The sequence below is a fragment of the Sycon ciliatum genome, chromosome 11, assembly GCF_964019385.1.
Source record: "Sycon ciliatum chromosome 11, ocSycCili1.1, whole genome shotgun sequence".
In the NCBI taxonomy this organism is placed as follows: Eukaryota; Metazoa; Porifera; class Calcarea; order Leucosolenida; family Sycettidae; genus Sycon; species Sycon ciliatum.
The window spans coordinates 23,209,254-23,224,253 of NC_088653.1; the positions used below are offsets into that span (position 1 = coordinate 23,209,254).

Sequence of the window (15,000 nt, forward strand, 5' to 3'; positions counted from 1 at the left end):
TCACGGAGCAGTAAAACCTTTCGAGGATTTCCGCCAGTACCTTGTCTTCGACAGTAGCAAAATCACAAGACAAGCTCTCCTGCATCAAAAATCGCTGAACACCTTCAACCAAAACTTCGTTGCAACTTTGGTTGACTTAGGAACTGCTGATTCCAAAAGTTTCTTCCTTTCTTCTTCAGAAACGGACGCAAAACGTCCAGTAGACGTTGAAGAAGCCATTACACTCGTAAACCAAAATAAACAACACGAGGAGAAAGTTGAAACACGAGGAGTAAGTTCGAGCATGCGCCGAAATAGGTACGAAAATCCAAAACGAAAATCGGTTATAAGTATAATTTAAATAAAATACATACTTCGTCCTCGTGTTTACTCGAATTATAAAAAACCTCCACAAAACCCTCGGCTTCGCCTCGGGTTTTGTGTCGGTTTTTTATTTCTCGTAAACACCTCGGACTCAGTATGTATTTTATAAATATGCAATGTGTCTTGTCTATATATGGGCACAATAACATGGCAGACAGCACACACATGCACCTATACATGGCCACTCTAGATGTGGTCAACTCAACTGCTAACTGAAATCGTACTAGTACATTGTATGTGGTCACAACTCAGAACATATAATCATTGCTGCGTGGGGTAACGACACACGCACCCACACCCACACACGCACGGACACACACACACACACACATCATTTACCTCTCCTCGACGTGAACATTCTCAGTCGCATTAACGTGCTCCGCAATTTCCCCCTCGCCCCACTTGGGTTCTGTCCTTTGACCAAACACACCGTAGTTATTTCCTGAAAGGAAATCAAAAACGACTCCGCATTTCTATCTTTAGTTTTTGAAGCACTTCGGATGGACTTTCCAACTCTAATAACCTGCGCTTCTTCTTCCACCTTCGAACTACATTATACAAACAGATCAACCTAAAATATTATAGCAAGATATAGCAGGGGATAATAGAATAACTGCTTCAATTTCACAAGCTACTAGTACAAGAAAAACAAGCTCAGACAACAAGAAAGAAAATCCGACAAACTGTAAACAAGAACAAATCAAAAAGACTGCAGCTTTCATGATGACCGCTTTCATACCAGCGAGCCCTACGTAGGGATCATTGGTTCATATTGCAGCACCATCTGTGACATTGTCTTGGCGATGGCCACAAGAAAGAACTTCCGTGGAACTGAAAACAACAACAAATCAAAAGCCTGCGCATTTTTATGGTGGCCGAGTTCATACCAGGGAACCCTATATGGCCTACGTAGGAGGCAGGGATCCCTGGTTCATACTGCAGCACCATCTGTGAAAGCAAGGCTCCATCTGTGACCATGTACAGCGGTGCACCATGTCGCCTGTACACTGTACAGAGATATAGTGACCATATACAGAGCTGTGACCATATATAGAGACGTGACCATATACTGTATATACTCAATCTGCGGACAGAACTGTTTCGTCCTTTGTGGACTCATCAGCTCAGCACAGAGGAAATGAGGCCGTACCTGATAACAATGAAAAATAAATTTTCCAAAGCCGGATTTAAACCAGGCCCGAACGTACCAATGTATGTATGTATGCAAGTACCCAATGTTGTGTATGTATGTATGTATGTATGTATGTATGTATGTATGTATGCATGTAGGTATGTCATCGTTGGCTAGCAGTGAAGCATCAACTGCTGCTGCTGCTGGTGATGTACCAGCCACTGCTACTGGCGCCGGAAAGAAAGGCGGAAAGGGAAGAAGAAAGAAGCAAGTGTTGCTCTTTTCCACCAACTCGCGCCATGCTCAATAGCCGGATTCAGCACCCAGGGGTATTCCCCTCGCCATGCTCAATAGCCAGATTCAGCACCCAGGGGTATTCCCCTCGTCATGCTCAATGGCCAGATTCAGCAGCTAGGCGTATTCCCCTCGTCATGCTCAATAACCGCATTCAGCACCTGGGGGTATTCCCCTGTCCGTGCTAAATAGCTAAATTCAGCAGCTAGGGGTATTCCCCTCGCTATGCTCAAAAGCCAGATTCAGCACCTTTGGGGGTATTCCCCTCTCCATGCTCACTAGCCGGACTCAGCAGCTTGGGGTATTCCCCTCGTTATGCTCGGCTTCTTTCCTTCTCATTGGTCTTTACCAAGTTTTTGAGCACTTGAGCGTCATTCGTGTGTGTGTGTGTGTGTGGTTGTGTGTCGTGTGCGTGCATTCCTGGACTGGTCAGGCATGGTCAGGCATGTATTGTTCGTGTTATTTGCTTTGCGGCCAACATAACTGCATTGTGCTCGTGGACTATAACAGCATGCCACTATTTCTCCACCACCATGGGCTGACGAACAAGGTAGCATTTTTATTTGCTGTCGGTCATTGTCGCTACAACATCTGGTCTCTCTCTCCCCCCCCCCCTCTCTCTCTCTCCTCTCCTCTCTCTCTCTCCCTCTTTCTCTCTCGCACATGCCATGGCACATGGCCGCTTTTGCTACTTTTCCGTCGTATAGTTTCTTTTACTCCATAATCCGTCCTCTGTTTTTTTTCTGTGCCGTCTTTTGTCATGTATTTCTTCTCCGTTTAAAAATCCCTGATGATGCCCTCCTGGTTGAAAATTTGGACAATCTAGTGTACGCGGTGTAGCGAAGGACTGTGTGTTGCGAGGTGTGTATACTGAGAATATGACATGGCTACAGTAGAGTTTCGAAGTTCTTAAAAAAGTAATAAAAAAACATTCAAAAAAGCTTTAAAAACTAATCTGTCAATGGAGCTGGGGACGTCCTGGGTCCTCGGGACAATTGTGGATTTATAGCTGGTTGTTGCTGAGGCCCAGGTTGCTCGCATGTGAGAATCTATAAATTGCAGCAGATTATTTTTATTATAAATACTGGACATGGATATTGAATTAAACTGTACTCAGTGACTTTTTACATTCTACAGGCTACGTTTTATTGTTGTTATTATTGCAAAGCTTTCCTTTTGATCTTCAAAATTTGAGTAATAAATTTCTAATGTATATCAAAAAAAAAAAAAAAAAAAATTATACTGGGCCTGTATAGTCAATGCTGGACAGGGAGTCGTACTCAAACTAGTTTGGGTACGACTCCCTGATGCTCGATACCACGCGACCGCAGAGAGTCAAAAGACAGAATGGGACGGCTTGAGAAGAATACTGCGGCAGGTCAAAGACACCTTGCTCTCTGGGTCATTAGTTAAACGTCTTGTTCTGACTGATATCTTTGGCTTGCCGTGTCAGTGTAAAACCGGGAGTTTTCGGTTGTGTAATATTTTCGGTGTTTCCCAAAATCAACGGTTCGGTAGCGCGACAATTTCGGTAAACCAGTTTTACAGATCCGAAAATGCATCTTGCACACTGTCACTGCATTGTTGGTTGCGTTTTATTTTAGGTAAAAATTACCAGTACCGAAGTTTTATTGGCCGAATAGTACCGTTCACCATTTGAAATTGTACCGAAGTTACCGAAAATAAATCTCCACTGAAGTTTTCCGGTTTTACAGTACGATGATACTAACATGCATTTCTGTTTCGTACACAAATTCTTACTAGTTACACTTTAGTATTATAACAGGTGCCGTGTGTGGAAGTATAGTCAACTTGGCTAATAACGACTGCGGATATAGCGACAATTCGCGAATGATGACAGAATTTCCATGCCCAGAGCAAAGTCCCATCCCACTGTAATACATATCATGACACTTCGGGTATAACGACACTTCGTGAATAAGGACACCTTTTTGATGCCCCGCCGAGTGTCGTTATAAGCGAAGTTGACTGTAGTTTCGTTTTTTTTCAGGCAGAAAACTTCCCCTGGCAGTGTACCGGCACCTTGAATTTGAAGTTTATCCCATTAAATTTTCAATTAGGGAATTGTGTGTTGCTCCCTACACGGGAGCTCGTGCTTTTCCTACCGACTTGAATTCTCACTTGACTGACTCGCGACTGCCATCCAGAGCACACGAGAAGTCCATCGAACCGTCCACTCGGCAAACCTGCAAGAAAGCACCACTCCCTGCTCAATACACAGTGTTTCGGGGAATTCACCCTTCATCAGTTGAGCTTGAGTAGGCTGAGGAAGATTGTGCCTGAAGACCACCACTAATAGTACTCTCCAGGCACAAATATCACCAGGGATACAAACTTACAGAAACACTCCGTTTCCAGCGCAACAAACACCTCGTGAACACCAGATAGCAGCGTGGGTCAGTGTCGCTCATGGAGGTGCTGTACAAGCACTGAGGACCGTTGGCCATTCACAACGTTGTTGCCTCCGAACCATTTATTACATTTGCAAGCCCGCGCTGGGGACAACAATGTGGAGAAGAGGTTGATGCGACTTCGGCGATACTTGGGGACTTGTGAGCATTGCTTCGGACTTAAAGCGGTCCAGGGAGCTGGCGGCGGAGAAGGATGCCTCATCGTGGCTGACATGCAAACCACTGAAGATGTTTGGCTTCATGCTATCCAAGAGCGCATTTCACGATGCGGTTTCACTGCGATATGGCTGGCCTCAGAAGCGGTTGCCCTCGGCTTGCAGCTGTGGTAATAGGTAAATCATTCGCCGTGGCCCATGCTCTCTCCTGCTCGACCGGCGGCCACCCTAGCCTCCGCCACAACGAGGTGCGCGACCTCACAGCGTCCATTATGAAGGACCAAGTTGTGGTGGAACCGCTGTTGGAGCCGCTGACAGGTGAAAGAATGACGCAACTGTCGGCTTCAACTGAAGACAACGCCCGCCTGGACATCGGTGCCAGTGGAGTCTGGGGAGGGAGGTACGAGCGTTTGTACTTTGATGTCCGGGTATTCAACCCCACGCCCCCACCAACGCCAAGTTTGCCTTGCCAGCTGTATACAAGCGACATGAGCAGGAGAAGCGTCGTCGCTTCGAGGAACAAATTACCAATGTCGAGCACTGGATGGCATGGCAAAGCTGTGACGGCACTCTATGCTCTGCTGGTATCGATACTCGCCGACAAGAAGCAGGGGCCGTACTCTGCCACAATCTCGTACATCCGATGCAAGCTCAGCTTTGCCCTCATCCGTGCTGCTGTTGTTAGTCTGCGAGGCCAGCGGCACCGAGTATCCTCAGATGCAAATGACTCGGCCCGATTTGCAGTTGCCATGAGCAGCATAGCTTAAAGGTTCTTGTCAGATTCATTAAAATCTGTATTGGACTGTGTTCACAGCTATGGCATTTTCAACTCTCCCGAGGCTCCGTATTAGACTGTTTTCACAGCCATTTTTGCTCTCACGACTGTGTTCACAGCCATTTTAGCTCTTTTTCTTCCTGTACTGTTGTCGATGTTGCGTTTGTGTTTATTTTGCCCGCACACTGAAGAGGCTGCTGGACATTCGGTTCGCGAACTGGATTGCCAACAGTTGCGCATTTTTCCTTTCGGAAAAGTGGTCGAAACACGAATCGCGGATTCGTGTCAGGACAGTCATATTAATTTTACTAATAATAATGCACGGTGTGTCAACGTCGACGTCATGCATGCGCGAATTATGTTTGCTATTAAATTGCTAATCCTTCTCATAACGCGAATTCCGTCACTGAGTTCGACTGTTTCCGATTGGAGTGCGAACGCGAATTTCGTCTTGCTAAACCTCCGTGATCACCACGACCAGTGTGCATCTCTGCACGAAATTATGGTGGATCAGAAACGTTTTGCTAGAGCTATACTAGCAGAGGTGATGTCTCCGCAGGAGGACATTCATGGTCAATTTATAGAAAACTGGAGCGATTTGTTTGTTTTGTTGTTTGTATTCTTTATTTAGAGTGGAAAGTCCAAAACAGGCCCTAGCCTAATAACAATGGTCCCACTAGTGAGGGAATGCTGTATATCTGTGCATAAGTATCAGTGAGTGTAACAGCAACTAGTCGGAAAGAAAAAGAGAGAAGAAAAACAACTCAAAACAAGAGTTGCGACTTGCATAGGAAGAAAGTAACGGAAAGAGCAGGTTTGAGGCCAAACACACTGTCACATTCGAAGCTGAAGTGTAAACGTGCCATGTTACTATGTAAGCATACATACAACCTTGTCGTACAAACACATGAACTACAATTTTCTCGTACATTGGACAACGCTGTTTTTATGCAAATTTCTCGAAAACGCCTATGAAAGCCAAAAACGCGGAAAATTGCACGTCCGCAGCGTTTATCCTGCTGTGCACGGAGGTACTAGGTGCGCGTGGAGAGTCTGGGGCTCTGGGGCCGGGCGCGTGGCCCGTGGGCCACAGACAGTCAGATCAGACGCGAGACACACTTCACGGTCATGTGACCTAATTTCGTGTAGCTTTTCAACTTTTCGTCAAACCGCGGTATACCTGGTATACCGCGTACCGGTAGTCTGTCATCGAGTCAGCTCAGCAGATCAGCTCCGAGTGTTTCTCTCGTAAACGTTTTTTTTGTTTTCATTTGGGAAGTGTGGAGACTGGGCGGCTGAAATTCGAAAGTGCAAGACTGTCTTCTCGGCACGATATGGAGGATTTCATTCCGGAGAGGCGGCCCCGCAGACCCAGTGCGTTTTCTGACAACATGGTTTTTGTGCAATCGAGAAAATCAACTGATTGGTAGAAAGGAAGAGTATTGTAGAGGCAGAGAGCTATTTAGCTAGAACAATCATGTCAGTTGACGACGCCCAACCAAATGCGGAAAGTAGCTCCAGTGGCCATGACTTTCACAAGAAGATGCTTCGGCCAGGGCACGCATGTCATCATTGTGGTGAGTCCTTGTGGGGCGCTTCGGCTGCGTGCCGTGCCTGTAAGTTCGTGGCGCACGAGCGCTGCTCGGAGGGTGCCGTCACCCCCTGCTCCCGCGTGGCGATAGACTACGTGACAAACCCAGTACCACACACATGGAGCTTGCAGCAGAAGTTCAGAAAGAAGTTCTGCAACGTTTGCCGACGCAAGATGGACGATCGCCTGGGAGTGAGGTGTGTTATTTGCAAGTACTATGCGCACAAACGGTGCGTGGCTGTGAGTTTGCCTATTTGCAGACGCTCAGCTGACTACACTACGACAGTAACTCCTGATTCGTTCACCGAGACACGCCACCAGTGGCTGGAAGGGAATCTGAAGACGTCGGACAAGTGCGCGGTGTGTGGACAGGTGTGCGGATCGTGCGACTGCTTGTGCGGCCAGCGCTGTCTCTGGTGCAGGATGACGGTGCATTCGAGCTGCCTGTCCAAGCTAGCGGAGCAGCGGTGCACGGCAGGTCCGCTTCACAATCTGCTGCTGCCATCGTACGCCGTGTTCCGGCCGTACATGCCAGGCGCGGACATCTCTTTACCGCTCGCAGCCGGTGAGAATGCCTCGTCGATGCTACTCGCCGAGAACAATCTCCTCGGCTACATGCTACACGGTAACCTTGGCAGCGAGAGTGACACGGCGAGCATAGCAGAGTCGGTCAACAGCGACGTCATATCTCAGTCCTCGTCCGCAGTCACGCTAAAAGTCTACGACTCGTCCGTGGATCGCTACAAGAAGATCACGGTCAGCAGCGACGCCAGCCCGGCAGAGATGCTCGCGGCGTCGCAGCAGAAGTTCAACGTTCACCCGGACGACGGCGCCAAGTTCTGCCTGTCGCTGGAGACGGCGCCGAACACATACGAGTCGGTCTGCAAGTACGCCAGCGCCCTGGAAGCGGACGGCGACAAGCTGGTGTTCCGCTCCGCCGAGAACCACATGTCTCACATTCGCGTGCACTACGCCATCGACCAGTGGAAGCATCAGCACCGCATGATCGCCGTCTCACCGCTGACGACCAGCGACGAGGTCGTGAGCCTGGCCATTGACGCCCTGGGCCTCATCCTGGACGACGCGCAGCGCCAGGAGTACGTCCTCGTCGAGTGCAACATGTACGACGGCCTAAAGGAGCGAGTGCTGGACCGCAACGAGAAGCCGTGGAAGGTGATGGGCGACTTTGCCAACGTTTCCGTTGAGCAGCTGCACATGGTGCGCCTGTACATTCGCCACCTGCAGACCGACACTCCGGCCACGTTCTACGTGGGAAACTTGCCCGTTGGTTGGGAGCGCGACAAGCTTGTGCAGTCGCTCACGCAGGCAATGGGATCGAGCAACATGAACTACATCACGTTTGGCCCGGCCTTCCCGCCGCTCGGCGCCATCTTTATGTTCATCAGCGAGCCATCGACGGCGCGGCACGTGTTCGGCGTTCTCCAGCAGCCGTCCGTCCAAGTGGGCGGCAAGCGGCCGGAGGTCATGCTACTGCCCACGCTCTGTGCCGACGTTCTGCCGCCCGACTCTAACCCGCTGCTGACGTTTGTGAACGAGCGTAGTGGCGGAGGCCAAGGCAGCGAGGTCATGACGCAGCTGGTGCGCATGCTCAACCAGCATCAGATCTTCAACTTGTCGCACGGCGGGCCGCTTCCCGGCCTGTTTGCCATACGGCAGGTGAAGTCGTTCCGCGTGCTCATCTGCGGCGGCGACGGAACAGTCGGCTGGGTGCTGGGCCAGCTGGACGCCATGCTGGAGCACATGGTGTGCAAGAAACCGTCGGTGGCCCTCTTGCCGGTCGGTACCGGAAATGACTTGGCGCGCGTACTGCGCTGGGGCGCGGGCTTTAGCGGCGAGTCGCCATTGTCCCTCCTGGATGTCCTGGAAGACTGCCTGGTCGTTCCGCTAGACCGTTGGAACATCACATTTGAGGTTGGTAGCGATGCTGCTCCTGTGGCGACGACAAATACGAACAATTCACCCGCCCAGTCCTCCTACGTTATGAATAACTACCTGGGAATCGGCATCGAGGCGGAGATCGCGCTCAAGTTTCACTTGGCGCGCGAGGAAAATCCGGAGAAGTTCAACAGCCGTCTGCACAACAAGGGCATGTACTTGAAGATGTCCATTGGCAAGATGATGCAGAAGGTCGTTAGCGAGTCGTCCAAGGATCTCTCCAAGATCGTCACGCTCATTGTCAATGGTGACAAGATCAAGATTCCGAGCGGCGTCGAGGGCATCATCGTGCTCAACATCAAGTCCTGGATGGCCGGCTGCGACGGCTGGGGAACGGAGAGAGACGACAAGTTCAAGTCGCCGTCCATGAACGACGGCCTACTGGAGATCATCGGCGTACAGGGTGTTATGCATCTCGGCCAGATTCAGGGCGGCATGCGCGGCGGCATTCGCCTGGCTCAGGGCTCCGACATCACGTTTCAGTTCTCGGCGCCGATACCCGTGGAGATCGACGGCGAGCCGTTCCGCCAGCCAGCGGGCATCTGCCACGTCCTGCAGGGCAGCACTGTGCAGATGCTGCGGCGGCACAAACGCTCGGTGATCGCCGCACCGCCAGGATTGGGTTAGCCTGACAGCGGCGACCAACTCACCTTGACTGGACACGAGGTGAGTCTCTTCTAGGTTTGCTTCTGGGCTCCTTGGCAGCCAGCTATTTCTCCTTTCATTGTAATGCTGAATTGAGGAGCTTTTTCGATAGCAGATATAAATGTAGCCTTATTCGGGTAATTATGTGAAGAACCACCCACCCGTTGTTCTGTAGCCTTGTTGGGGCATTGTGTGGAGATTTCTACTGGAGAACCACCCACCTGTTGTTTTGTAGCCTTGTTCAGGTAATTATGCGGAGAACCACCCACCCGTTGTTCTGTAGCCTTGTTCGGGTAACTATATGGAGAACCCCACCCGGTGTTCTGCAGCCTTGTTGGGGTATTGTGTGGAGAACTGCCCAGCCGTTGAAGCGCTGATCCCCCACTCGGTGCAAAGCAAAATTAATGCATTGATATCTTAACATACCGTATAACGCGTTAATTTCGGTAGAGAAACCAGCCACCTAAATTTAAATTACACCTAAAAGGCACTAGAGTATGCACTGTATATGAAGGGTGGGCTGGTCACCTAATTCTACATTACACCTGAAACCTGACAGGTCTCTGGCGCCGAAATTTTAGTACACCTATAACAACATGTTATACAGAAGGTGTTTTGTACAGAGCGACGTAGCAAACGCTGGTCTCCCACCCGGCTCAAAGCTAGTGTGATGAGGTCACATGCATAGCCTCAGTGCTTGTGATATGAGAATCCCCAGAGTATGGAGCGACTCCACCTAGAATGCCAGCGGGACTGGTGCCTTACTATAGCCATGTCCTCACTGGCAGCATTTTTTCTCTCTACAAAATTCCCATATCTCCAAACACTGGGCTGAATAATGGAGTGTGGTGGTGGGGCCTATGAAGCTCAGCCGACCAGAGGTCTCGGCTTCATAGCTCCATGCATGCAGCACGTACAGCAGTGGCATGTGTCGGTTCAACACCGCATTTCGAAGTCTATGCTGAAGTCGCTTCACGAGTAGAAAAATAGACTGGGGACGAAAATTAAAGAATTACTTCGAGCTCAAAGTATTATCGCTTATAATAATATCAGCTGTGCTTTATGATGGTGGTGATGATAGACACATAGCTCATACTCGTAAAAGAATACTAGTACTCCAGAAGTCAGAATGAACTTTAGGTGTACTCCCAAAGTGTTTCTCTTTGCAGCCGACTCTGTAACATTGCACTTGGATATGAAAATTTGGGAACTTGAAGACCACAGTCCAGCACAAACAGAAAGACCAGTTCGATCAACTCTGCCTTTAGAACAAACTTCGACACGTCAGCTTCTTTCTAACAGCTTTTCTTGCAATTGTGGCCAAAGAAATCCCAACCCACGTGCCGAAAGCAGCGCCGAGGCTCCTGCAGACCCCTGCGGCCCTCAGATCAGTTCTGGGAGCATGCATGATGTCATTGAAGGGAAACACGGCGCTGCGTTTGACTCGCGGGTCGGATTTCTGTGGCCATGACTGTACTGCCAGTTAACGATCCGTGTTGTTTTGGCTTTGGGTCAACAATTTTAGGGTCATGCCACGAAAAGACATCATCCCCTCTATCATTTGTGCCGGGAGGGGAAGGGGGTGATGTCCTGGAAAACGTGGTACATGTACAGTGTTGCTCAATGAAATCCAGTCGCGTCACTCAAGCACGCGCCGGGCGTTGCGCAGCCCTAGACCTGCGAACACTGGGCTGCGAAATGGCGCAAGGCGCAGATATGAGTGGCGCGACTGGATTTCATTGACCAGCACTGTCAGTTAGTTGTTGAAGTCTCCCAGGGATATCGACAAGGGGCGAGCCATTGCTAACGCCATTCTCTTACTGCTCTTGCCTGGCTGGCTGCTCCACTGTCCAGCTGTACCAGATGAGGATGGCCCGAATCCTTCTGTCCAAGATGATACCGCACAGACATGCACGCGCAAACGTTGTTCGATGTTGCTCGTGTTCGCGCGGTGATGATAGTAGCCACCGCCACTGGAATTGGCCGCCCGTAGATTATCTTCCCGTCCACTTGCACACGCGCGCTCGGTCGCCCGTTAAAGAGTTGGCGCCGTGTGGGCACATGCGCTACGAGCGGCATGTCTCACACACACACACACACACACACACACACACACACACACACGTGCCGATGTGTTGGGAGTGTGCAGCTGTGCGGCTGAATGGAGGCACGTTGAAACAAGCAAGTTTAGCTTCGTGACCTCACCTCTGCCGCTGTGTACAAACGTAGGCTAATTACGTATGCTATTTATTCTGATCTATTCTAGTAGGTGTTCTTCTCCCTCTGAGACCTCACACACTCTCTCTCTCTCTCTCTCTCTCTGAGACCTCACACACTCTCTCTCTCTCTCTCTGAGACCTCACACACTCTCTCCTGATGTATCATTTCTCTCTTGCATTCTCTGTTGTTCTTGCTGATGATACTTTCTAAGTTTCTCCTTTGACTTCTTCCTCCCACCCAGTGAAGCTCCCGATAAATGGCGTTGCCTGTTGGGAGCACCCTGACCGCAATCTGTCCCGCTCCGTCTATGTATTCTTGCTATTTGCGTATGCTATCCAATGCTCCACCGCGACCATTTTCTTGCCCTTCATTCTCATGCATGTCAACTCTCTCGATTTGCCCGGATTTTGGCGTACACTAGTGCCCTGTCTTTCTCTCTCTTTCTTCTGTTTGTTTCTGATTGTGGCGACCTCTCTGCCGTCGGGAAGTCGGGCTTGCTGGCAAGCTTCAGCAAATGATACTGTTACGTCTGTGTGCGTTATTCAGAATCGAGGATTTGATGGTGCCGTGCGGCTGTGCATGTGTGTGTGTGTGGGGGGGGGGGGGGTGCGTGCGTGGAAGCGATAGCTTGTAGATCCGGAATCCTTTTTTTTGTTATGATTGTGTTGCAATGCAACATGTGCCTCCGTCCTCATTGTCTCGGAGGCACTGCAACGCCTTTGGGCAGCAGGAAAAAAAGAGTCATGGTCTTTGTGGTCCACTTTCACAACAATAACACCCACCCACACACACTGCTGTGAGCACGGTGGCTTGGCAATACTGTATACGGTTGCAAGCAAGGGGAATGTTGTGTACATGTACTCTTGAGTTGACCAGAGTGATTCACATCATATCATGACATGTGGTTGTATAATCAGCTCACCAGACCAAGGTGTGGGTCCTCTGCACTCAGTAGAGTCAAGTCGAGCGAGCTGGAACTTCCGGTGCCGAAAGGCGGGCTAACGCCCCTACATGGCTACTTCCCCTTGTCTAACCCCCAAGACGAAATGATAGTAGCAGACTGGACGAAATTTAAAAAAAAAAAAATTCTCAAGAACACCAGTACAGTACAATCAATAGACAATACTCTTGCTATTAATACATTCGTCGTGTGGTTGAAACCAGGACCATGCGCCATAGACTGAGCACTGCCTGCTTGAAACGCCACAGGTGGCTGACAGCATTTTATCGCTGTGCTGCATGGGAGGCTTCCGGAGCAGCCAACCTTTTACTTTTTGTCTTGTCTTTAGCGTTTCTTGTCCAGGCCATGGCAGGCCAGGGACTACACTGACTGAGTCCAGCTGGCCAGGGGCAATACAAGAACAACACTGCCCATGGCCATGGATCCAGTAGTGTGTTGCAGCAGGGAGTAGATCTACTGTGTATGCAGCTGACTCTGACTCATGATTCTCGGACAGAGCTAAAAATTAATAGTGAAATACAACTGAATATACAGCTGCATGCACACAGCATCAAGAGTACGAGTAGATGTTTATCTACTCTTGACCATGTACATTGTATGTTTATTATGTACTGTAAAAGCAGAAATTTTCGGTGGTGTTTTATTTTCGGTAACTTCGGTGCCGACAATTTTTACCGAAAATAAAACGCACCGAAATTTTAGGTACAACCGATACTGTATACATGTTGTACTAGTACACCTACCTGGAGAACGGGTTTTACCGAAAATTTCCCGCTATCGAACCGCCGATTTTGGCGAATACCGAAAATATTACACCACCGAAAATTTCTGCTTTTACAGTATGCAGCTAGCTGCTACAAAAAGACTCGTACATGGCCAAAAAGACTGCATACGAGTAGACCCAGGTGCTCGAAGTCCGTACATGGTATCCTAAGTTCGTACGCCCATAATTTAATGTTCTGTTATTGTATTCGACTCAAATATTTTATCGAGGGGACAGTGTGGTATGTTCTCCTCGCGTAGCAATTTTCAGGGATCTACGATAAGCAGAAGTCCCATACCACGCGAGTGGGTTTTCGAGTGCCCATACGAAATACAAATTGGGTTACATTTCATGCAAAAATCAACTTTGCCAAGACCGATTTCGAACGGACACAGCGTCAAACAGACCTTCACTCAATCATCAAGAGCCAGCTTAGAGCTGACAATGGCCAGAGGAGAAGAATTTACAGAGAACCACCAATTCTTGCAGAAAGGTTGACACTCCTGGCATCTCCACCACTGTTTTCCCGCGGTTTTCACAGCGCAGCTGCTTCTTCTCTGAGCCGACTAAAACAGCTTGCAGTTCGGCAACAAACTACGCTTTTGCAAGAAATACTGGTGGAGGCACATGCCAAACATATCCCTTCGGTGCTTTCGTCGTAACCGAGGGATTGCAAGTTAGCAATTAGCAGAAATATGTGTGTATTTCGAGTCACCTCTGATCAGTACGGACTTAGAGTACCCTCCGCGACACAAAAATTTGATATGAAAAATCAGCGAACTCCAGAGAAACAGATCGGATCGAAAGATGGCCTGGTTCAATCGAGCCTGGCCTCAGAACAAACTTGGACAAGATACCTTCCATCCACGAGCAGGATTCTGGCAAGTGATCATTGCTAGTGTGAGTTTCAGCTCGACAAACACACACTGTAAAAGTGTACGGACTTCGAGTACCTGGGTCTACGAGTACAGTCTTTTCTTACGATGGTATGGTCATGCATGATGCATCGATGACTGTTCATCGTGTAGTGCAGTGGTGCATGGAGGCTGTACGCGATACGCGGTGATAAAGCTGTAGTACGTAGTCCTCGTAGCTTTGCAACAATGTTTCTGCGGCAAAAAACGAAACCCTCACCATTGCATTGACTTTCAGAAGAAAAGATCCCTCTGGCTCTCGCCTTTTAGTTCTACCTCTAATTATTTACATCTTGTGTCAGTGCGCCGGTGTATGTTGCGGAGGATGAGAATAGCTTTGCGGACAAGAAAATCAAGTGTGAACAGCACCACGAAGGCCTAAGTGGCCGGACGGAAAATCCTGAAATGGCTACTCCGACGCCGCCCTGCCGGATAGCCGAGCCATTCTCGCAGGGCGTTGCGACCTCCAGTGAGGAACTGGCAACTGTGGAGGTGGATCGGCCCGTGGCCCATACGTGGAGTGGGTTTCAGAAATTCAGGAAGAAGTTCTGTAATGTCTGTAGGAAGAGAATGGACGATCGTGTCGGCGCCCGCTGCGTGATCTGCAAGTACTATGCTCATAAACGTTGCCTGCCCGTCAGTCAGCCGATGTGCAAACGGGCGGCAGACTACAACACATTCGTGACACCCGACGAGCATTGCCTAACCCGGCACCAGTGGATGGGGGGCAATCTGAAAACGTCAGACAAGTGCTCGGTGTGCGGGTACATCTGCGGCACGTCTGACTCGCTGACCGGCA

The 15,000-nt window shown here is 49.5% G+C and overlaps 3 protein-coding genes across 3 annotated transcripts in view; 2 read left to right on the forward strand and 1 right to left on the reverse strand.

The window, feature by feature from the left end:
- Positions 1-721, reverse strand: part of LOC135827196 (putative uncharacterized protein DDB_G0271606) — a 2,670-nt gene extending 1,949 nt beyond the window's left edge. Inside the window, exon 1 of the mRNA XM_065339724.1 lies at positions 703-721. Coding sequence (XP_065195796.1) covers positions 703-721 — 19 coding nt within the window. The remainder of the gene's footprint in view (positions 1-702) is intronic.
- A 5,690-nt stretch (positions 722-6,411) lies between these two features.
- Positions 6,412-12,091, forward strand: LOC135827596 (diacylglycerol kinase theta-like). The gene is made up of 2 exons (XM_065340067.1): positions 6,412-9,364; positions 11,198-12,091. The coding sequence occupies exon 1, from the start codon at positions 6,629-6,631 to the stop codon at positions 9,323-9,325; it is 2,697 nt and encodes an 898-aa protein (XP_065196139.1). The 5' UTR covers positions 6,412-6,628; the 3' UTR covers positions 9,326-9,364; positions 11,198-12,091.
- A 2,296-nt stretch (positions 12,092-14,387) lies between these two features.
- Positions 14,388-15,000, forward strand: part of LOC135827595 (diacylglycerol kinase theta-like) — a 7,287-nt gene continuing 6,674 nt past the window's right edge. The window contains exon 1 of the mRNA XM_065340066.1: positions 14,388-15,000. This exon is cut by the window's right edge and continues 2,325 nt beyond it. Within this exon, the coding sequence (XP_065196138.1) occupies positions 14,607-15,000 (394 nt within the window). The 5' untranslated portion in view covers positions 14,388-14,606.

Coding starts and splice junctions, on each gene's coding strand:
- LOC135827596 (XM_065340067.1), top strand. CDS start 6,629: ATGTCAGTTGACGACGCCCAACCAAATGCGGAAAGTAGCTCCAGTGGC.